Source organism: Polyergus mexicanus, unplaced genomic scaffold (genome assembly GCF_030449975.1).
Source record: "Polyergus mexicanus isolate NDT 795.1 unplaced genomic scaffold, iyPolMexi1.0 SCAF_19, whole genome shotgun sequence".
Taxonomy (NCBI): Eukaryota; Metazoa; Arthropoda; class Insecta; order Hymenoptera; family Formicidae; genus Polyergus; species Polyergus mexicanus.
The window spans coordinates 4,792,148-4,815,842 of NW_027223339.1; the positions used below are offsets into that span (position 1 = coordinate 4,792,148).

Here is a 23,695-nt window from a genome sequence, read left to right on the forward strand (position 1 = left end):
CTACTATACGTTATTAGTATTAAATAGTACTGATAATAGAATGACGCTGTAGCAATGCTAAAAGTTCAACGACCCGCTATTTATCGGTATCGCTGATCTGCAGCGTATTCTCAGACGATTCTCTAATTCCGCCACGCGATTCATCAGATGATGTATTTTTCTCACTTCTGCCTCGTACTGTTTCATTTTGCTTCTCATATCATATACTTCCTGTTGCATCAATTGCTGAAACAAATCATGTAATCGTATCCATAATGTAAATAATATCTGTTTGTGCTAATACACTTTGATCTCGATATAGCTCGAAATAAGAAATAACGCAGCAAATTGAAATTTTACTATATTGAATCATATATTCCTCTGGTTTTTTTTTGTTTTTTTTTTATTTCTTTATTACTCTGATATTTGTTTCTTTTTCAAGACTGTGAAGAAAGTAAAGATAAATATTTCATCTTTTTCTAGGGATCACATACAACTATTGAGAAATTCTAAATAAATTGGAGATTAAGAAAAAGTTCTTTTAGTAAATCGAAATTATATTTTCTCTCTTATCGATAATCATCGATCATGATAAAATGTACTCTTTTATTCTTTTAGAAATAAATGCATGATATATATTGTATATATGTCTCACTAGACAATTTAATTGTAAGTAAGAGATATAATAAATCTACAAGAAAATAATTGCTCGCGATTTTTTATATTATATTATCGTTGTGTAGGATAATAATATAAAACTAAATCTAAAAATTAAGGAGATAAAAAGTATAAATAAATATACATATATTTTTACGCATTTATTTATGCAGTAAAATTTTATTATCTCGCGAAATTATTTGCGAGATTTCTGTCATGCGTTATATCGAGAGATTCGAATGTATAATATTTTAATATTGTATCTCAAATATATATATATATATATATATATATATATATATATATATATATATATATATATATTTACCACGTTCTCGACAGTTATCTTCATCTCGTTGATGCTGTCGATTGCTAATGTGACTTTGGTGTTCATCTCGGAAGCCTCCGTATCTCTTTTTCTGTTTTTGGCAACTTGCTAAAGAGTTTTAATGTTTTTTTTTTTTTTTTTTTTTTTTAATTATTATTAATTACGCATTATGTGTTGATAAGTATTTATCTTACCTTTTCCAGTTTAGTTAATCTCTTTAGGATGATCTCGTAATCTTGATCATCATCGCTCACCTCGTTTTCTGCATCTACAATTTAAATGGCACCTGTTTACCATTTTATTTACTAATTTATTTATTTTTTTTTTTTTATAAATTTTTAGTTATAAAAAATAAACTATTTATTTTGCCATAATTATTGATATTACGAAAAAAATCGAAATTCAAATATATTCTTATTTAATTGTAAAAACAAAATATAATTACTTTAGACTATAATATTTTCTGTTTTAAAACACGGAGTATTAATTATAATATTAAATCTTAAGGGCAATTAGAATTAATGAAGGAAGTTAATAAATAGAAAAACAAAAATTAATATTATCAAATTTTAAGATCGAATTATGCACGTGTACATACCATAAGAAGACATCGGATCTTTCGTAGTCGACATGTCGTGAAAATCGTTCTCCAAGTCGCGGGCTTCAAAGGCATTTTCATCCGTATCTGTAAAAATAGGGATATTTTTTCAAAATTATTCTCGGTTAAAAGTTTATTTTGAATTTCGCGTTTTGCATACTCACCATTTCTCCGACAGGATTGGCCATCTTGTTGAAGTTGAAAGCCGTTTCTACAATGACATCGATAGCTACCGGGTACGTTTATACAAAGTTGTCCGCACGGTTTTTCTATCGCGCACTCGTCCACGTCTGCGAAATAAAGAAATATTAATGTTATCTATCAATTAATAAGAAATATCAGACGATACTCAAATTTTTTTTCTTTTTTTTTTTTTTTTTTTTTTTTGCGAGCTGTCTATAAAGCGGTTTATTATCTTTTGCTACTAAAAAATGTCGTAAAAAGATATAAAATTATTTAACATTAAAAATAATAGATTCGAAGTAAAGTTTTAATATAAAAATTTAACTTTAGAAAGATATAATTAGATAACAAAGCCATATTTTAATTGTATGTAGCTCGATTAAAAAATCTTTTTAATTCTTTTTGTAAGATACGAATCTCTCTTTCACATATTTTTTACATTTACTCGGTTAAAATATTAACTTATTAAATTACCAGGTAACAATAGGATATATTGTATATGCATGTAATTAGACATAATTGATCCCAACGACATAAACATTAATGCAACTCGATCGATTCCTCAATTGCCTTCTCGTGTCTGGTATCATCAGATGTAATTAATTATCCGCGCGAAACGATACGCTCCTTGATAGGATCATGCGAATACCAAACTAACTGCAGCGCAATCCGTATCGCGGTGTTCTTTGTGTCTTGCATCGGTCGGCTGCAACCGAGAGCAATTGTCGCGTTCTCTTGATAGATTTACGAGCGATTCTTCGTCCCGTCTACACGAATTTTCTAATCACTGTTCTTCATATATTATGCAAACGCTAGTATTATAATAGCGATCGTGATTACGATGAAAGATCTCACTTACTTGAATTGAATGACTTGAACTTTTGTTCTTTATCTCGCCCTTTTATAATAAAAACACGTTATCATATCGGTCAAAATAATTGATAAAATAAATTCTAAATTATTTTAAATTTGTACGAGAGAGAAGGAGAGAGAGAGAGAGAGAGAATTTATGTATTTTTAAAATAAGTTTTATTTCACAAGATAGTGTTATTTATTTTCTTTAAATATGTATAGATGTGCTAATAATAAAGATAACATAATATATATATAATATTCCATGAGAGAGAAAAAAAAAAGAGAGAGATATCAATTTCTAGATCCTATATTTTTCTCGTCAAAGCTAATAATAACAATCAATGTGATATATTAGTGTGAACATTCGTAATTCTAATTTGTATATGCAATTAAAGTTACCTGTCTGGCATTGATTGCCAGTATAACCCTTAGGACACGTGCATTTACCAGGCGAGGTACAAATTCCACTATTCAAACATAGCGCTGGGCACGTGGCTGAAGAACAATTAGATCTAGATTAGTCGATTCATATATAATTGTAAATAATGCCAGATTGTTGAAACATCGAAAGAATATATGGATAGAATGTTGAATATATGTATTAATATCCTATACTTTATGTCATATACAGGGTGTCCCATTTTAATCTCCTCAGGCAAATATCTCAAAAACCAAGCCCGGAAGAGAAAAATGTTTCAGACAAAAGTTGTTTGGTTTCGAGGGGGCCATAAGATGGTACCATTGGTTTAACCTTGGAAAATCATTTGAAGGTCATGTGAAGGTCAACTTTAAAATCTTAAATAGAAATCCCCATTTTTTATTAATTAATACAAATTAATTCGTGCCAACAAAAAACAAATAATTGTTTAAAAAAATACATTGTAAATAATTTTCTTAAAAACAATTTTTTTTATACTAATTGATTTGTCTCATTATTCTATACATAGAAGTATCACGGTAAGATTATCAAAAACTAAATAATTTACGAGATATTTAATTTTTGATATCAAAATATGTCAGATTAAAATATAAAATAACTCAAAAAGTACTTAATGAAAAAATATTTTATTATAGTGTTTTGGAAAGCTGTCGATGTCAACTACAAGAATACTAAATAAAAAATGGGGGTTTCTATTTAAGATTTTAAAGTTGACCTTCACATGACTTTTAAATGATTTTCCAAGGTCAAATCATTGTCACCATCTTATGGCCCCCTCGAAACCAAAAAACTTTTGTCCGAAACATTTTTCTCTTCCGGGCTTGATTTTTGAGATATTTGCCTGAGGAGATTAAAATGGGACACCCTGTATATTAACAATTTAAAATAATATTTTGCATTGTTAATAAATTTCGCATTTCACGCATATCTACGTAAATCATATTTTAATTTATTGCAAATAAATATTTAAATAATTTAAATTGTTATATTTTTTGATAATTAGACAGAGATTACATTGATTTTGGAGAACTGTCATTAAATCTACTTACGTTTATTACAACCGAAACTCAAATGAGTAACTTGCGACCATCCCGGGCAGCAAAAAAAATTGGTAGTCACCTCGGTATACACTAATCTAGAATATTCCATAAATTTTTCTTTAAGAAATTATAAAATTCACACGAAATACAATATAATGTATGTTATAACGGAAAAACTGAAGTGAAAGATTTTTCGTTACAAGCATTCATAAATCTATAAATATTTATATTTTCTTGACTAATTTATCGCAAAATTGTAATAATTAAATCGTGATTTATATCTGGTTTATGTTAATGAAAATTTCTGGGCATTTATATGAGATGCGCAAAGTACCTAATTTGTTTTCCCCGATGATGATGAGACGTTATAGGAGCTTGCCTCGCTTGACACACTCGTCTCCTGAAATGCAAAATATTAATTTTTAATCCAGAAAATAAAGAAGGCACTTTTTGTAAATGTATTATATATATAATACATTTACCGGACGTATATAATATATTATCGTGCAGATATTATCGGTAAGAATCCTCTTTATATAAATTGTCAAATAATCTTTTCTTCAGATCCCATATCGATTTCAGCTTTGCATTTCATTATTGCGGCTTATGCGACGGGAAAATTAAATCGGCGGCTCGGTCATTTCGATAGTCATCGTAAACGTGCGCGTGTCCCACGTTGGACTTCTTCGTTCCAGCTGAACTGATCGCTGAAGCACAGTCATTTGAATCGTAAAGTATGCAGAGAAGGCCGGTTAAATCATAAAATACGAAGACCGATCGAATACATACAGACGAAATGAGCATCTGCGTTGGTGACGGTATTACAGCTTGTCCATGCCTCGAGCCGGCTTTCGAATCAAGCTTACACGATATGAAACCGATTGTATTTCTGATTAAGGACCAAAAGAACTTTGAAAGTGAAGCGAATAATATCATTGTACGATCTGGGATCAAGATCGAATCTTGAAAATATCATATCAAATCATTTGGCAAGAGCAAATCGTGAAACGCGACGGTGTGTATCGGATAGCGGAAAGCTCTCGACGATTTATAACATATGACAATCGTATGTATAATTAGGCATCGGAACAAACGCTTGCTCGACAATGCCACTTCGTCATCGTCAGGCCGTAGAAAGTTGCATTTCACCATGTCGCTGTCGTGTTTGCTGAAACGTAACGCGACATTCACTGTCCCAACAATGAATATTAAGGACACGGTGGTCCCCATCTACGTCGGTTACTCGCTCGACAAACTCAAGGAACATGCGATCTATCGCTGGATCTGTCATGAGTAGCCGCACAAAGGATTTTATATGCATTTATATCCGCGCAAATTCGCCACCATTAAATCTTTTATTAACTCGTATACGCATTGTTCTGAATAATTCACGATTTGTTTTCTCATTGCGCGTTCAGCGCTGAATGCAACTTATTGATTGGAGGTCTTTGTCCTCTTGCAATATATGACGTGCATCAAATTTAACTTATCAATATAATTTAATAATAATTAAAATATAATATTAATTTTTAATAATAATGTTACAATTTTAAATATATTATTTAAATATATTATATTGTTGTAATTGTGATTCTTAATGCAGCATGTTATGTCATAATTTGCAAGTTATGGACAGACATAAAAATAAATTTAAGCGAATTTCTTAAAAATATCAATCTAGTGATTCCCGGATACTAAACGCAGAGAAATGTCGGACTTTTTAAACATCATTTTTATCAATAACAGGTGTTTCTGGGAATTCCAAGATTACTATGTCAAGAACTTGTAAGCGCTAATAAGGACGAGCCGTATCTATTGTATAATTATCCGAGTGAGAAATGATCAGAGGGATTAGCATGTGATCGCGTATCGCGAACAGACTGTCCATTTGAACGGCTTCTTAATGTCATCACTTTCGCCATCATAAGTTTATTCGGCAAAATTAATGTTTTGAATTTAAAACGCTTGGCACAATTTCATGAAAAATTTATTATTTACGAATTGGCTAAGAAAATGCAAATAAATAAACGACTTGTTCATTCAGTATTATTCATTTTATATTATTCGTATTACGTTGCTAATTCCTTAATGTCAGATGTATTTTATTTTGAGAAAGTTTTAATATAAAGTTAAAATATGTCTAGATATAAAATAAAAAAAAAAAAAATAGTAACAAAATCCAACATCGAAATGAAACAAGTTGTAATAGAATGATATTTTTGCTAAAGGAATATCAATTTTAACATTATCAAAAATCATATAATCAACAAAATATATAACTTTTTATAAAATACTTTCTTTGCCATTAAAATTATAACATGCCATATGGGAGCCAGGAAATTGTCTCTCATCACTTATTGTTAATATCGTATAATCTATCAATATCCACGCCTATTGGTAACTAGGGTACTTTAATGATTCGAAATGATTTCGTCGAGCTTTCTCCAGCGCGTAAATCGCCTGTATATCGTGTTCGCAATTTACGAAAAATCTCGTGAAATGCGTTGTTTCGCGACGGGGGTCCAGACACGGTTCGGAGGATATTCGCGTGGGAATACTGGTTCGAGAACTATTGCTCCGAGTTTGTTCCGCACGTGTCTCGGTAGACACCGATAAGACTGTTTCTCTTTTCTTTTTCTTTTTTTTTTAACGATATTGAACGGACATTTCGACAAACGTGAAAACAAAATTGTCGCAAGAAGCAAGAACGTGTCTCATAGCGATAGAATTATCGAAGATTTACGGCGCACGGATGATTTATGATGAGAAATCTTGAAAAATCTTTCGTCTCATCAACCGCGGTATTTATACGCCAACCACTTACCGGACCAGTTTTATTCAGCGTGGGTTAAGGGTCGGTACACCGAAGTGATTGGCAACTGCATCGGCCAAAGTGCATATGTATGTGCGTCTCCATCGATTTAAAATATTATCCTAGCTTTATGAGATACTGGTGTTGCTATAAATACTTGAGTTTGTTTTACGTGTAGAATGGTTTAAGAATTGTTTTACGTAGGTTGAATGATCGCTAATCACTTCTCTGCGCTTATATAAGTATCATAATAAAAGCACGAATAAAAAAGTCGCCAAGTAGAATCAGTATTATTTCTAAAAAAAATCTTATTTACGAAGATTTTTATTTAAAAAATATACGCACGTATACAGGGTGTCCCATTTTAATCTCCTCAGGCAAATATCTCAAAAACCAAGCCCGGAAGAGAAAAATGTTTCAGACAAAAGTTGTTTGGTTTCGAGGGGGCCATAAGATGGTGACAATGATTTGACCGTGGAAAATCATTTGAAGGTCATGTGAAGGTCAACTTTAAAATCTTAAATAGAAACCCCCATTTCTTATTTAGTATTCTTGTAGCTGACATCGAGAGCTTTCCAAAACACTATAATAAAGTATTTTTTCATTAAGTACTTTTTGAGTCATTTTATATTTTAATCTGACATATTTTGACATAAAAAATAATATATTTCGTAAAATATTCAGTTTTCGATAATTTTACCGTAATACTTCTATGTACAGAATAATAAGACAAATTAATTAGTACTAAAAAAAATAAATAATTGTTTAAAAAAATACATTGTAAATAATTTTCTTAAAAACAATTTTTTTTTAATACTAATTGATTTGTCTCATTATTCTGTACATAGAAGTATTACGGTAAGATTATCAAAAACTAAATATTTTACGAGATATTTAATTTTTGATATCAAAATATGTCAGATTAAAATATAAAATAACTCAAAAAGTACTTAATGAAAAAATACCTTATTATAGTGTTTTGGAAAGCTCTCGATGTCAGCTACAAGAATACTAAATAAAAAATGGGGGTTTCCTATTAAGATCTTAAAGTTGACCTTCACATGACCTTCAAATGATTTTCCAAGGTCAAACCAATGGTACCATCTTATGGCCCCCTTAAAGCCACACAACTTTTGTTTGAAACATTTTTCTCTTCCGGGCTTGGTTTTTGAGATATTCGACTGGATGTATTAAAATGGTCCACCCAGTATATTATAAGCACTATATTTTTATTATCATTTTTATTTTCTGTAAAATTATGCAATTGTACGTGACACTTTTATAATAGTGTGCTGAAAAAATTTAATACACGAGTGTAATGTGATGTATACAATAACAATCTTTCACTCTTGACAGGTCGTACGAGCTACTTGAAAATTACGACGTATCTTATTTCAGGATTCGAGGCCTGAACACCATAACGCACCTACATGTTGCATATGTTTCAATTACAAATCATGATAACACCTCTTGGTGGTAATTTTGCTTTCTCGCAGCTGCATCCGCATAGCTTATCACGAAAGTATAACAGCTTATCTTAAAAGTTATTTTTAAGACGGTTGGATGAGTTCCATGCACTGCCAAAATATTTTTTTTCGTTCGGCACGGCATCCCTTTATAATACATAGAAAAATGGAAGCCTTCTGCGTTATATTAAGAACTCCTTCTTCCGTAAATATTTTCCTATTATTCTTCTGGTGGCTAAGTTGCCTTTCAACACAAAGCACGAGAGCTTTCTTTTAATGTAAGAAAATATTTTTTTTAAAATTGAATCATCTTCTTTTTATCGCCGTATCTTTAAAATTTTTCTAATGCATAAATGAATAAAGTCAACTACTTGTTATACTTCTTAAAAGATTGAATAAAATAGCGATAAATAAATCAAATTTATAGCGTATTTTGAGAGAAATGTTGAGCATAAAGTATGGGTTTTGAAATATTTCTTTAATTAATATGACAGTTTAAATATTTTTCTATATATTTCTATATTACAAATTACGCAAAGTACGCGATGTATTTCGTTAACGACAGTTTGTCGGTCGTTGATCCTTCGAGATGATTCGTAGTGATTCATGCCCGCTAATTTCAGATCTACGCTCTGAAGAACTGCTTACATGAATCTTTTTTTTTTTTTTTACGATCGTTCCGTTCTTCGCTGCACTATATATAATTGGTTTGCCAACAGCTCGATAAGATTCACGAATTTAATATTTATTTTCATAACTATTTTATTAAAAAATTGTAATTATATTATAACTGTTTTATTATTGTTTCATTAATTTTTACGAAGCGAGCGAAGATTGATATAAAAGCGATTTATTTTTTTATATACATATACAAAAATATATATAAAAAGAAGATGAGAATATAGAAATCTATAAAGTAAAAATTGCGTTAATATTAAAGTATAAAACTTAATATTATTGTATATACGTAAAAAAAAAAAAAAAAAAATTATGAAGAAAATAACGAAAGGAATATTATTTCTTCGAATTGTTTATTGCTTAAATTAATAAAGGATATTTTATCATTAAATTTAAAGATTATAAAAATTATTATAACATAATTTTTGAAATAATTAATAATATAATAAAGGAAGATCTGAGATTCTGATCTCAAAAATTTTCTGCCATTTGGAAAAGTTCTGATGGCGTCTACGGTCTCGGTCTCATTTAATCTCGGGCCCCTCGGTGTTTCCATAAACAAAGAAATTGCCGGTCTGCGCTGTCCAAGAACGCACGGTCCATATTTGCGAAAGCGGCGAATCTCCGCCGGTCGTTCATTTAGAGATTGCATCTCTTGCGCGTCGAAAGCCGTTCCTCTTGGCGGAATGCGCGACGATGCAACGGGAGCCGCGGGCAGGCAGCGCAAAACTTCCAAATTACAAAATTGCTTGATGATGGGTTAGCCAGGTTACCGCTCAGGTGAAGTAATTATGCGCCTACGCGGTGCCAATAAGACGCGCAACGTCTCTCATTACTGCCTCGTCTGCTTCGCTTTCTACGCGTTACCCGATGATGCGACGTATGTTGCCATATGTTAACTCTTCGAAGACGAACGTGAGACGTTTTGCATTAATTTTTAAGTATTATTAAACTTAAAATTGCATAGATGCCATTAGTCTGTCTCTCTCGTCGTTAGTGTTCGCGATAAAAAAAAAAAAAAAAAAAAAGTTTCATCCGATACGTATGAATAATTTAAATTTTCCGAACCTTACGCGTTATTCCAAATAACATTATTAAAAATAAAAGAATTAAATTCTAGCAACTCTTCTTTAAACGTTTTAATTTGACATTAAAATTAATCTCGGAAAATTGGAAGTATTCAAATTCACTATATACGTGTATAGTCCCTAGGATTTTTGCTTGAAATCTCACGATATCCCAGCTATTGTATTCGGTGAATCGAGAACCAGTTCTCATTCGACGGCCGTTCGTTTCGACCGTTCCCGGAACAAATACCGGCAATTCGTCGGTAAAAAAAAAAAAAAAAAAGATGCCTCCGACTTTCTTGCATCTCCATATGCGGAATCGCCCAACTCGCTCGTTTTCTTTGGCGAGTGCAGTTTATGTGCCTGAACGCTATTTGCGTCCTGCCATACGTTCGTCTATAAACATCATAGTTGTCTATTAATCTTCTGTTGTAATGCAATTTTAGAGAGACTAGGTTGGGCAAGCGACGTTGAAAAGCGTGAACTTTCTATTAAAATCAATCGAATAATATTGCACAATCACAGGGCGAGATATTGATAATGATTGATAGCAGCCATAAACTACGATCTCAATTTTATCTCGATTCTGATGCTTAAAGATATCATGCAGTTATTTTTATCTAATTGAACAAAGCAAATCTATATAAATGATTCTTTAAAATGTTTCATATTTATTTCTTAAAATTAATTGTCATCTTTTAGCGCTTAATGTTTAATTTTTTAATTAACAGAATCCGAATAATAATTTTTTTTCTTTTTTTTTTCTCCAGCAGCCTTCGATCGCTCATTATTATATTTTGAGCACGATAATGATTATTGTATCGATTTATTTTTATTACTTAGAAAAAAAAATTAAGATCTATTTTCTTAAATTATTTCTAGTTTTTTAAATATACACACACACACACATATATCTTTCATGTATATAGAGAAGATTGTTAAAATATATTTAATTCAAGTGTAATGTTTTTTTATGCACTGAGGAAACCCTGAAAAAAAGTCGGCAAACCCTCAAAATATGTCAGATTAAAATATAAAATAACTCAAAAAGTACTTAATGAAAAAATACTTTATTATAGTATTTTGGAAAGCTCTCGATATCAGCTACAAGAATACTAGATAAAAAATGGGGGTTTCCATTTAAGATTTTAAAGTTGACCTTCACATGACCTTCAAATGATTTTCCAAGGTCAAACCAATGGTACCATCTTATGGCCCCCTCGAAACCAAACAACTTTTGTCGGAAACATTTTTCTCTTCCGGGCTTGGTTTTTCAGATATTTGCCTGAGGAGATTAAAATGGGACATCCTGTATATAATTTATTTATCTTTCTCTTTTTTATTAAATTAAATTCAACACGCCATATGAAATATTTTAAGCGCAAGAACATGAGTAGTAAGTACGATTTCAAAAGTGTTTCTTCATTGCCAGGTTTTTTTATTTCTTGTATTTTTCGTATAAACAAAACGAAACAAAATCACTAACCGCAAGATACTCCTACATTAGTCTGTGCAAATGCATAGCTCGTGCATCAGCGCAACGCGCGTCTCGGGTCTTATCCGCCCATTCTCTTCTCTCGCTTTTGACCTTTTCACCCCTCGCGTTCGCAGCCTGCGGATAAAAGTTCACGCTAATGGATTTACATGAAGCCGCTATCATCGAACGTGGCAGGATCGAGCTGCGGAGCATCCATCTCGATCGTTTATCCCTCAGTTTCTTCCGGTGGTAGTGCAACTATATTGTATACTTTCACTTGGCAAACCTAGTCTTATCATCTTCGTTTATCGAATATTATTTAGAAAAATTGGATTTATAATTTTGATTGTACAAAGTAAAAAAATATTTTTATGAGAATAGTACTTTTCATATGAGCTTTTCATGAATTTTTTTGCAGTAGTTTGTTTATCTTATGCTTTCAGTGCGCCTATTGAAAGATCTGCAACCTCAGATTCTTTCTTCTGTTATCAGTATCGTTCTTAGCTTCTTCGTTATTTCGCGATCGTTACTATCCTGCTAGCTTGCAACTGTCAGGGGAGCCGAGGAAGAGAGATAAATCGTTTCGATATGAGTTCAATGTCGAGTGCCTGCGCGTCCACCGAAATTGTACGTCTTCCCTCGATCCAACGAACGATCGATGCTCGCGGCCTTCGTGCGAAATTATTAAGGTTATGGGTCGAAGCACGCACGCGCTGCTATATCGCATGGAAATTCTGTACGAGAGTACCAGAACTTTGGGGAAGCAATATCGATTTTCATCAACTTTTCCGTAATCAGATTCTCGATACCTTATATCGCCCTCATGCAATAATGACTTTAAGCATAACTCCTTAATTCGAAATCAGTCAAAACTTTCGTCGATGATGCAAATGTCGATATCTCGAGAAGTCTTGTGCCAGAGAGAGAGAGAGAGAGAGAGAGAGGATTGCCTTGTATAATTTTTATATTATTATATACAAATCGGTTTTTCTTCAGTAAAAATAATGAGAGAAATCACAATTTTTTTAATTATTAATATTATTAAATATCTCTATAATAATTTCAAAAATTATATTGTATTATCTATCGAGGAAGAGTTTAATATAATTATCATTATGATATCTCTGTTGATTCGTCGAAATATATTCTTTAATTTGGTCTTTAATTTAAATGAATATCTAAATCACGCTGTGCATCTTCATATATTAAAGAAATTTCTCAAGAGATATAGATTTCTAGAAATCGAGTACAATTTTACTTGTGACGAATTCAGAAAATACGCAGTATCCTCAGGGTTGAACGGCCGGGCGCTGTTATGTTTATCCTGTGGGATACTGGTTGGCGAAAAGGAAGAAAAGGAGAAGAAAACGCGAGCGCGGATAGTAGGTACTTCTATTTACGGCTATGGAATTTGTTTCTTCCTTCTTTTTTTTTTTCTATTCGCGATGCCGATTGGGAGAAATTCTAGCGATGTCAGAAAATGAAAACTTTGAAATGAAATGCAAGAGAGAAAATGATAAGTTTCAATAAAATAATATAACAGAATAATTTTTCGAGTATAAAAAAAAAATCATTTCTTAGTAGCGTACGTCAATCTCGGGCTCGCGTATAAAGCATATTTATAAATTAACGATATCGACCGATTATAACCGTACTGTCGCTTTTAATATACATATATGCATATTGTGTACATTATCGCCTGTATGCACTTTGTATACACTTTCAATGGTTCACTCTCAGTCCGCTATGCGGATGCATATTCTGCACTTCCGGCCTTCCATGAAGTACATCGAGTACAACAGAGCACTGTACTTTTAATTTAAATAATGACTTTGTACGTGTGCCGAATATGAAAGCATGATTAATATAATGTTCCATTATTCTATATATAGATTTATACGTATAAACATAAAGATTGATATTTTTGCACGATTAATGCTGAATACGTGTAATTAAATTTACATCTTTATTTATTGCGAGATATATTGCAATGCTGTATTAAAAGATGCATCATTATGTGTGACCATGTGTTGAAAAATTAACAATTTCTATTAATATAATCTGACATCAAAACACTGAAGCGATGTAATATTATTAATATGAGGTTTGAATTATTTAAGTGTTCTCTCGCAAATAAAATATTAGGATAGTTTAAAAGATATTTTTATTTTTAATATACACGTCTTTTTTAGATAGAAAAATTTTATCAAAGAGATACGCAAGAAAAATCAAGGCACTATGGAAATTTATAAACGCGCTCGTAACAACTCTGTCACAAGCGACAATACGATGAAAATCACTCATGTTGGTTCGGTAAATTTTTTTTTCGTTCTTTTTTTTTTTTGATGAACTTTTTAACTCGATGGAGAAAGCGAAAAAGTTCCTCGTGTGCCGCGTTATCTGTGATAAATATATGTTCCTGGATTTTAACTATTTGAATATTTTTTTTGAAGCGAAAGAAATATGAGATAGTATCTTGTCACTTTGCTAATAAATGAGTTTCAATGCATTTATCTGGCGAACACATTTAATCAGCTCTCTATGATCCAAAAGAATGCATCTCTCTGGCTATCTTTTGCAAGAAAAAGAAAAATAGAAACAGATCTTATTAAGTGATATTAAATGGTAAGATTTATTTTTTACTTTGAAAGCGTTTCAATTTTCATAATATTACACATAATAATATATAATAATAATATTGGTATTTATTTGACAAGTTACAAGTGGCCATATTTTAACAAATAATAAATAATAAATTTTGCCATCGGCTTAGAGATAATGATAAATTAAAAAATTTAATAAATCAGATAATGTACACTTTAGAGTATTAAAGCGTTAGGCATGCAAAAGTATTTTTGCTTTTTCAATCACTCTAATTGTGAAGAGGTTATCTTTAATTTTTAAATATACAGGGTGTCCCATTTTAATCTCCTCAGGCAAATATCTCAAAAACCAAGCCCGGAAGAGAAAAATGTTTCAGACAAAAGTTGTTTGGTTTCGAGGGGGCCATAAGATGGTACCATTGGTTTGACCTTGGAAAATCATTTGAAGGTCATGTGAAGGTCAACTTTAAAATCTGAAATAGAAACCTCCATTTTTTATCTAGTATTCTTGTAGCTGACATCGAGAGCTTTCCAAAACACTATAATAAAGTATTTTTTCATTAAGTACTTTTCGAGTTATTTTATATCTTAATCTGACATATTTTGATATCAAAAATAAAATATCTCGTAAAATCAATTAGTGGCAAAAAAAAAACAAATTGTTTTAAAAAATACATTGTAAATAATTACATACTTTTTCTTAAAAACAATTATTTTTTTTATACCAATTGATTTGTCTCATTATTCTGTACATAAAAGTATTGCGATAAGATTATCGAAAACTAAATATTTTACGAGATATTTTATTTTTTATATCAAAATATGTCAGATTAAGATATAAAATAACTCAAACAGTACTTAATGAAAAAATACTTTATTATAATGTTTTGAAAAGCTCTCGAGATAAGTTACAAGAATATGCAATGAAAAATAGGGGATTCTATTTAAGTAACCATCTATGACATTGACCTGCCCTTCAATAGGTCACTCAAGGTCAAGTACATATTTTCATCATCTGTCCCCCTTCGTGTCCTACAACTTTTGTCTGAAACATTTTTCCATATCTTCCATATTTTTCGAGATATTTGCCTGAGGAGATTAAAATGGGACACCCTGCATATATATAAAGATAATTTTTATTTTATAAACAATTCTACAAGTGGATGAAGAAAGATGTATAAATATTACAACTGCTGTATTTATTTGTGGTTTCATTGAGTCGTAATACGATAGCTTCGCGTATGCTATCGGAAAATAGTTGTTAACGTTTCTGATGGGGGATGATGGAACGCACGTTTTATAGTTCCCGAGAACACATTACATCGACGAATGACACCTGTCTCTTTATAATCCCATTGCTGATCGATCAGCCATCAATGTTGAGTTCTATAGCGATAAGCAATGGCAACGCGCCGAGCGGTGAAACGTGCCTAAGAGTGACACTGCAGGATAGCTATCTGGAGTACTCGGAACAGCTTGAATATTCATTATTCGCGTTTCTCCCGCTCGATGCTCATCGATCACTCGAGCGACGTCGCAAGCTGAAGCAACATAAATAATCGTGACAAAACGTGGCCGGCGATAAGGAATGCCACGGTCCATATCTCCATCCTCGCTCGAACAATAGATATGTGCAACAATGACGGTTAATTACGAAGAGAAAGGCGCACCATCAACATGCGTATCTTTTTTATTAATGCGTTTTATACTCTCTCCGAGATAGGGTTGCACGAGATATCAAGCTTCATATTATCTCGTCGTGTCTCCTCTCGAAATTCGAGGCAAGATTAATTTGGAATAAGACAAGATCTTTAATTAGTTATCAAGATAATACCAAGACTAAGATTCTCAAGATTATTGGTTTCTACAAAAAAAAAAGCAAAGAAAAAAGCTAAAATATGTATATTTGTGTAAATTAGAGGAGAGAAAAAAAATTGTATTATACAAATTTAAAAAATGTTACTTAATAAATAAAAACATTTATATTGACAAATTTAAAAGCGATTAATACGATAAACAAGATAAAGAATATTAAATTTTATACAATTATTTAGCTATACAAAACTTTGTGCACGGTACATGTACGTGGTTCTTTGTGATTACTATTATATATATACATACATATATATATATATATATATATATTTGGAAAATAAATAAGAGAGAGAGAGAGAAAGAGAGAGAGAGAAAGAGAGTATGACAAAATAGTAATAATTATTTTAAATTATTATTATAAAAATTATAGATATATATTTCTAAATATTATTTCAAACAATTGTTCAGTATTAGATAATAATTGTTAATAAAATCGAAAGAAGACAATACAAGATGAGATCGTTGCTACCGAGATTCACTCAAAGCTATAAAACAGGATTTAAATTTCCGAAAATATATTGGATGATTGCATAAGTCCGTGCCCGATTTTCATAGATGGCATTAAGTTGCTGCACGGCGGAGTTCTATTGTTTTCGTGTGGTAATTGTTGCTTACACCGAATAGATGACGTTGTTTTATGTCAATTTAGCGTCAGACATTGTTCAGATAAGTCCATTTGTGCATAAGAGAAATCATTGAAAATGGAGAACGAAAGGTGCATTTGCGGCATGTAACGCTATATGAATTTCGGAAAGGCGTGAATGTTGGGATTGCACAAAAAAATATTCAAAGCGTTTATTTGGACCGCGCTCCTGCTCTCCGAACAGTCAAAAAGTGGTTTGGCAGATTTCGAAATGGTGATTTCAACATGGAGGATCAACCCCGCTCTGGACAGCCTTCTGGCATCGATGATGATATTGTGCATGCCTTAGTGGAAAGAAACCCAAGGATTACAACTGAGGATATTGCTGAGAGGTTGAACATCGATAATTCAACCGCTTTTCGTCATTTAAAAAAGCTTGGATACATTTCCAAGCTTGATACGCGGGTGCCGCATCTCCTGACTGAAAGGAATAAGCTGCGGGAAAACTGCAGAAGTCGCAATGGGAAATTCTGCAGCACCCGCCATATTCTCCAGATATTGCGCCTTCAGATTTTTATCTGTTCCGGTCTTTGCGGAATAGTTTAAATGGCAAGAATCTCAATTCCGAGGAAGCTGTCGGAAACCACCTTACAAACTTTTTTCAAGAAAAACCAAGTTCTTTCTTCAAAAATGGAATCGACAAGCTTATAGATGGTTGGAAAACCATTGTAGAAAAGAATGGAGACTATATAATTGATTAACAAAAGTGTTATCTCTAAAATATAATCTATTGAAGTTTATATTTAAATCGGGCGCGAACTTATGCAATCACCCAATATTTGATACCAATAGAATATTTTTATGAATATTGTCTTGTTTTGAATTTTGTGCAATCCCTACTCTGAAAATTATCACATTACACAGTTCAATAAAATGATATAATATAATTATTGATAAAATTTATTTCAAATTCATAATGTCTTTCGGTCGATTTAAAAGAGAAATTAATGTTCGGTGGATACACATATCTCTTGTATCGCGTAAGCGAGACAAACGATTCCAAATATCAAAATTGCGAAGTGACATGGCATCTTGATATCGCGCACACTCATCATCCAGAAATTTCTTTTCCACGACTTTTAAATGGATAAATCGCGTTTTAAGTGTTACGATCGTCGCGTCAATGGACCTTAAATCGATGACGCGATCCCGCGGCGCATCGTATCCGCTGCATCGTTGAGAAATCCTCCACGCGTGGTGCACGCGAGTTTGACCGTGTGTGCATGATGATATGGTGAGAGAGAGAGAGAGAGAGAGAGAGAGGGGGGCACGCACACTGGTATCTCGGACAGGTTTACAAGATTTTTTAGCCTAAGGCATGCATCTGGACAACCCGATCGCGACTCGCATGGTAGAGCATCGAATTATTGCACTCTCGGATTAAATAGTAACTAGAGATTCTACGCGTACGTGTACGTGTCGCGCAAATATTAATCTGTTCAATGCCAGCATATGTATTTTATATAATATAAAATGTGTTGTGTGTGCTGAAGAGATTTTATTTAGAAGCTTATCGGAAGAAGGTAGACCCGAGAGTGATATGATCATTTATTGCCGTATATTATTAATATAAATATTAATTTTAATATTGTATTAATGAGACATGCTATATTTGATTTTACGGAGTTCTCAAGGAATTTAATTCGTTATCGTGTCACAAAAATATCAATTATTTCAAGCCGGATCGAATATTTATCTTTTTTAAGTCTCGTTTGTCAAAGCGCAATTATACAATTATGACAGTAAACACAGAGCTTGTGTGACAAAAGTCAATGGAGAAGAGGCAAAATATAGATGATGAAATCACTGTGCAATAATATTGAGTGCTACAGGCGCCGGTTTGCTCTTTCGACGGTGTTTATATCGCCACGAGCGCTTTTTACCGCGCCTGGCGCGAACGACCGCAAGACTTTCTGACGGGCAATCATCGAATTATATACCGAGCAGAGCGAAATGATCTTGCGGCTGTCAGGAGGTGATAAAAGTTACGCGGTGATTTTCTCTTAATGGCCGCTTGCGGGAAACCGAGTGTGAGACGCAAATGTGAGGTGAGAATGAAAATATTTCACGCTGCTTGTTCCAAGGAAAAAAAAAAATGTATATAGTAACCCCATCATTTGCTCAAAACTTTGCTTCGATCGTAATAGGCGTGACTTACAATTAGTTAGAAAATATGATGATGAGAACGTACAGAAATTAACGGAAAAATTTCATCAACGAGAATATCTTCTTCTATACGCCTCTTCTTTTATATACGATATTAAATTATAATTAATAAAAAAATATATAATCAATGAATACGTTAAATTACGCATGTCTATAAAATAAATGCCTTCGCGCACTCGGCGTAATAATTCGTTAGTTTTATTAATACAATATCGGAGTTTCATTTTTACAAAAGCATACGCTAAATTATTCGTATGTAATTGATAACTTTTGAAATCATAAAAATATTCTAAATGTGTTTTCAGAATTTTTCTAACTCCCCCCTTTTTACTCGCTGCCGCGATTAATTAAAATTTTCATACAGTCACGAAAAAAACCAGCTTTCTCAATTAAATTCTTTAAAGCTACACACAAGAGGCTCGCGCGGGGAATTTTACGAAAGTCAACTTTTACCATCGCATACGACCAATCAGATTAATTGGCACCTCGGGATTACAAGCCGCGGTAACAGAGAGAGAGAGAGAGAGAGAGAGAGAGAGAGAGAGAGAGCGCCATTTATCCGGATAATTTTAATCCGCCGTCGCGCGCAGACAATCCCAATAATAGTACGCGACAGAGAAACGCGCTCTACGCGCGAGATAATTAATCGATCGATTAATTAAACGGCTCGCGGCTCGCCTTTGAACGGCGGTGCGTTCGCATACGGCCTTATTCCGTCGACGATCGCCCGCGATCGTACATCATCGCGCGGACGCGCCGCGGCGTGTCGTTCATCGCTCGTAAATATAGTAATTCAGCGACACGTTAGCGACCCCGTGTATTTACGCGTCCGCGGTTCGTTCGCATCCATTTTCATTTGACGTGCCGCGACGAGTAATCGCACCCCACGTACTCTTGAATTATTCGAGACTTACGACGAATTGTCTATTTCGCTAAACGAAGTCTTGTCTCTCGCAACGCTTCTATTAATCTTTGATTAAAAGGCTAACCAAATCAGGGTTTTTTAGCGATTTATATTATTTAGGGAAAAGATAGATTAAATTTTTTTTTTTAAATTTATTTCGTATATACTTAATAAATTATTGTATCTTTGAGTGACATTCGTATATATATAATGTTTGACGTAAATGAAATACAGTCTTTACCAGGGTTGGGAAAGTTACTTTATAAAAGTAACTCGTTACCGTTACCGTTATTTTTTCTAAAAAATAACTCGTTACCGTTACTCGTTACTAATTTTAAAAAGTAACTCGTTACCGTTACAGTTACTAAAAAGTAACGAGTCGTTACAATTTCCGTTACCTTTTTACGATACAAACTAATAAATTATTTTGCATAAGAAAAACTTTTAAAAAATTGTAAGCAAGATTTCATTCAAGGTTTATTAAAAAATAAATGATTAAATTTTATCGAAATTCTTTATTAATTTTTAATAAAATTTGTTGCTCCATAGTATCATCATTTAAATGCTCTCTTTGCGGTGTTAATACAGAGCCACCGATGCTAAACATTCTTTCTACAGATGCACCGCTTGGTAGAGCTGTATTATATTTAATAAAAAGTTTTTTAAGTTTTGGATAGTCGTTTAACATTTCTATATTACAATTATTTGATTTTAAAAACCGTTGCAATTCTTCTTGTTCAGATTCATTTTGCACCGTTTTTTGCTCAAAAATGAAAAAATCATCGTGATCGTCAGATTTTCCAGCTTTTGAAGAATTTTCAGTCGATCGGATTCCCAATAAATCTTCCAAGTAATTTTCAGCACGTTTTCTTTTTTCTCCGGTTAACCAGTTTAACTTAAATTTTGGATGTAAACATGCTGCTATTATTAATTCTTTTGTTTCAAATATTGTAAGAAATTTAAAATCAAATATAGTAAATTAAGCGACATTGTTTGTTTTATTGAAATTAATACTTTTGAATCAATAGTTTAAAATAAAATAATATTTTTCAATTAAATCCTTATTTAAAATTAAATAACATATGTATTAATCAAATTAATAAGTTACCTTTTATTTAAACCTTGCTGAATAGCTTCAACTAATGAATGGCAATCTAATAAGGTCAGATTTATTGAGATTTTCTAATTTTCGTTGCAAGGTACTTAGAACTGGTAGTAAATGAGATTACAACATAATAAGAATGCTAATTGGTCGATTTGCTTACGGTTTTACGGTTAAGATAAAAATTTTATCACGCACAATAGCAAGAATAATATCTTAAATAAATGAAAAAATTTGAAAAAAGTAACGATAAAAGTAACTGTTAAATTCGTTACTCGTTACCGAAAAATGTAACGAAGTTACTTTTTCCGTTACAAATAAAATTTGTAACGCCATTACCGTTACAGTTACCGAAAAAAAGTAACTGTAACGGTAACGGCGTTACAAGTAACGCGTTACTTCCCAACTCTGGTCTTTACAGATATTAAGTTTGGATCTCAAACATGATTCATACACATATACAAATACATACATGTACAGTTTTAGATTTTTTATTTGTGACATTTATTATTAATATATGAAAATATTTTACTGCATATTTTATACGTCTTTAACCCAATTATGGAACGCGATTGCAAATTGCAAAACGGCATGCAATGTTTTTGCGTAAAGATACATTGTTTTCTGTTTACTCAATTCGCATCGCTAATCTTGTTATGCAAATATCTCTTATGTATGTTCTCATATATGAAGATAATTTTCTGTATATTTTTCTTTATAAACTACAATACTTTACCGCAGAATATTTTTAATCTATAATAATGCACTTTTCGCGACTTAAATTTTTAAACGCATATTATAAATAAAACTAAACTTTCTAAACTTTTAAATCGTTCAAAGTAACGTCTGCTATCCTGTTTCAATCAGGCTATAATAGTCCAATCCCGAATTAAGTCACGTTCAAATGAAATGAATTGCGACGATGTTAGGAAATTATTATTATTATTTTATATTATCTCATCATTTCTTGTTCCTGCAAAGTTTATTCGTTACTCACCCCGTATGATATCTGGTGTACGCGGGAGCTGTTGTCGGAACCAGCTGATTGCTCTGCGTGACGGCCTCTCTCGGCTGATGCCGATGATTGTCGCGATAACCCGCATACGTTGTAGCCCTGGTACCACCGTGCTCCGCTATCGTCGCAACACCCAATTTATGCTCCACATGATGATGCCTCGATACCGAGTTTATCCGCTGCGGTGATCTCGTCGCTGACACCTGCGGCCGCAACGATGTCCATGGACCCCTCTTAGTGGTCGTTTCTCGGACGACGCTGCGTTCGTCATCCGGGCGATCGTGTCTGGCACGAAGAAGTCTATCGCGATACCAGACTGGCCAAACGACTCCGTGGCTGTGTAAGGGCAACCGATGACGATCCTCCGGAGACGATGGAGCGGAGCTCGCTGCGGCGGCGATAAACAAGCATGCCAGCAGTATCTTCGGGGCCATCGCGTACGGCTCCGAAAGACTATCAGTGTTTATGACAATCGCGCGATGTCCCGATAACGACGATGTACAAGCCGTCACATTGTCGACGACCGCGGTGAACGCGCTAAATCCGCGACGGACATCCGGTGCGAGATCCTCTACGAGCAGCTGAGAGCACTACTGAGAGCACTACCCAACAAGACACGCGAAGCGAGGCCCACGTGTTTCAGAGCTGTTGGTGAACCAACCCCACCATGGGTCTCCTTCTTTCTCCGTCTCGTTCCTTCCCCCTGTGTTTCGCCGGGCTTCCCTCCTCTCCCCATTGCATTTACTTACCAGTATTCGTGTTTGTGGCCCAGTCTGTCCGGTGTGCGTCTGACTCTTTTCTCCCTTTCTCCTTTCCATTCTCGTGCCATAGCTGCCGTCTGTTCTCCTGATATCCCACCAAGTCCTTTGGTAACCACCTACGTATCCTTCCGTGGTTTAACCGGTGCGGGGCGGGCAGCGTCTCTCTCGTGGTCGCTATCTTTACGAGAGATAACGCTATTGCGGACAAAGCTCTTACGCCGGATGCAAAGGTATTGCGGCTTACAAACGGATATGGGTCGTATATGTACAATATATGACTCACGTGCAATTTGCAAATTCCATCGTTATCGGAACGACATGTCGAATAATTAACGGGGTAAAATAAACGTATGAACGAAAGGCTCTCAATTATAAAGCACATTTCTTGGGAAAGATGGAAAAATACAAGTTAGTACTGCACGATATTTAAGAATTCCGTATTTAAATTGACATTATTTGTATTTAGATTGATTTTACAATAAAAAAAGGAAAATATATAAACATTTTAATAAATTAAAATATGAAATAATACTAAATACTGTTATAAGTTTAAATAATATTAATAGAAATGTGATAAACAATTATTATTTTTTACATAAATAAATATCATTTTATAAAACTAAGAAAAACCATAACAAAAAAATATAAAAACACAAAAGAATTAAAGTACAGAATCAAAAGGGGCTAAATAAACTGGATAAAATGTTTATCAAGATAAAGTATGAGATACATGATAACAGCTTGATGTAAAAATATTTTAGATTGATATCACAATCGTATAATAATTATTATAATAATATAGTATAGATGTAAGTAATGACATGTACCTAGTGATTTGCCGATAACCAAATGCAATGCCATGTGATAATAATTGTTGTCACGACCAGAAACCACAACATAATGGTCAGTTCTATGCATAATCTGTTACTGATCTGTGTTCCTCATTATTGTAAGAAAAAATAAACGGCAAATTATAAAATGATATGAAATAAGCATCTGCGAGGTTATATTTAGCTGAGTTGAAAAGATATATTTAAATTTGTATAC

General features: G+C 33.0%; 1 protein-coding gene across 1 annotated transcript; it reads right to left on the reverse strand.

Annotated features, from left to right (window-relative positions):
* Positions 1-14: 14 nt before the first annotated feature.
* Slow (slowdown) lies at positions 15-22,321 on the reverse strand. Its single transcript, XM_070311336.1, has 9 exons — positions 21,870-22,321; positions 4,414-4,479; positions 4,089-4,174; positions 3,000-3,095; positions 1,727-1,852; positions 1,563-1,649; positions 1,159-1,232; positions 965-1,072; positions 15-225 (listed from the first exon to the last, which is right to left on the reverse strand). Exons 1-9 carry the CDS (start codon positions 22,319-22,321, stop codon positions 58-60), a joined length of 1,263 nt encoding a protein of 420 aa, XP_070167437.1. The 3' UTR covers positions 15-57.
* Positions 22,322-23,695: the final 1,374 nt, after the last annotated feature.

Excerpts from the sequence above, each read along its gene's own strand:
- Slow (XM_070311336.1), bottom strand. The coding sequence starts at position 22,321 with ATGGCCCCGAAGATACTGCTGGCATGCTTGTTTATCGCCGCCGCAGCG. Across the intron at positions 4,480-21,869 it reads TACACCAGATATCATACGGG|GAGACGAGTGTGTCAAGCGA; the intron begins GTGAGTAACGAA and ends TTTGCATTTCAG. Across the intron at positions 1,073-1,158 it reads GATTAACTAAACTGGAAAAG|CAAGTTGCCAAAAACAGAAA; the intron begins GTAAGATAAATA and ends AAAACTCTTTAG.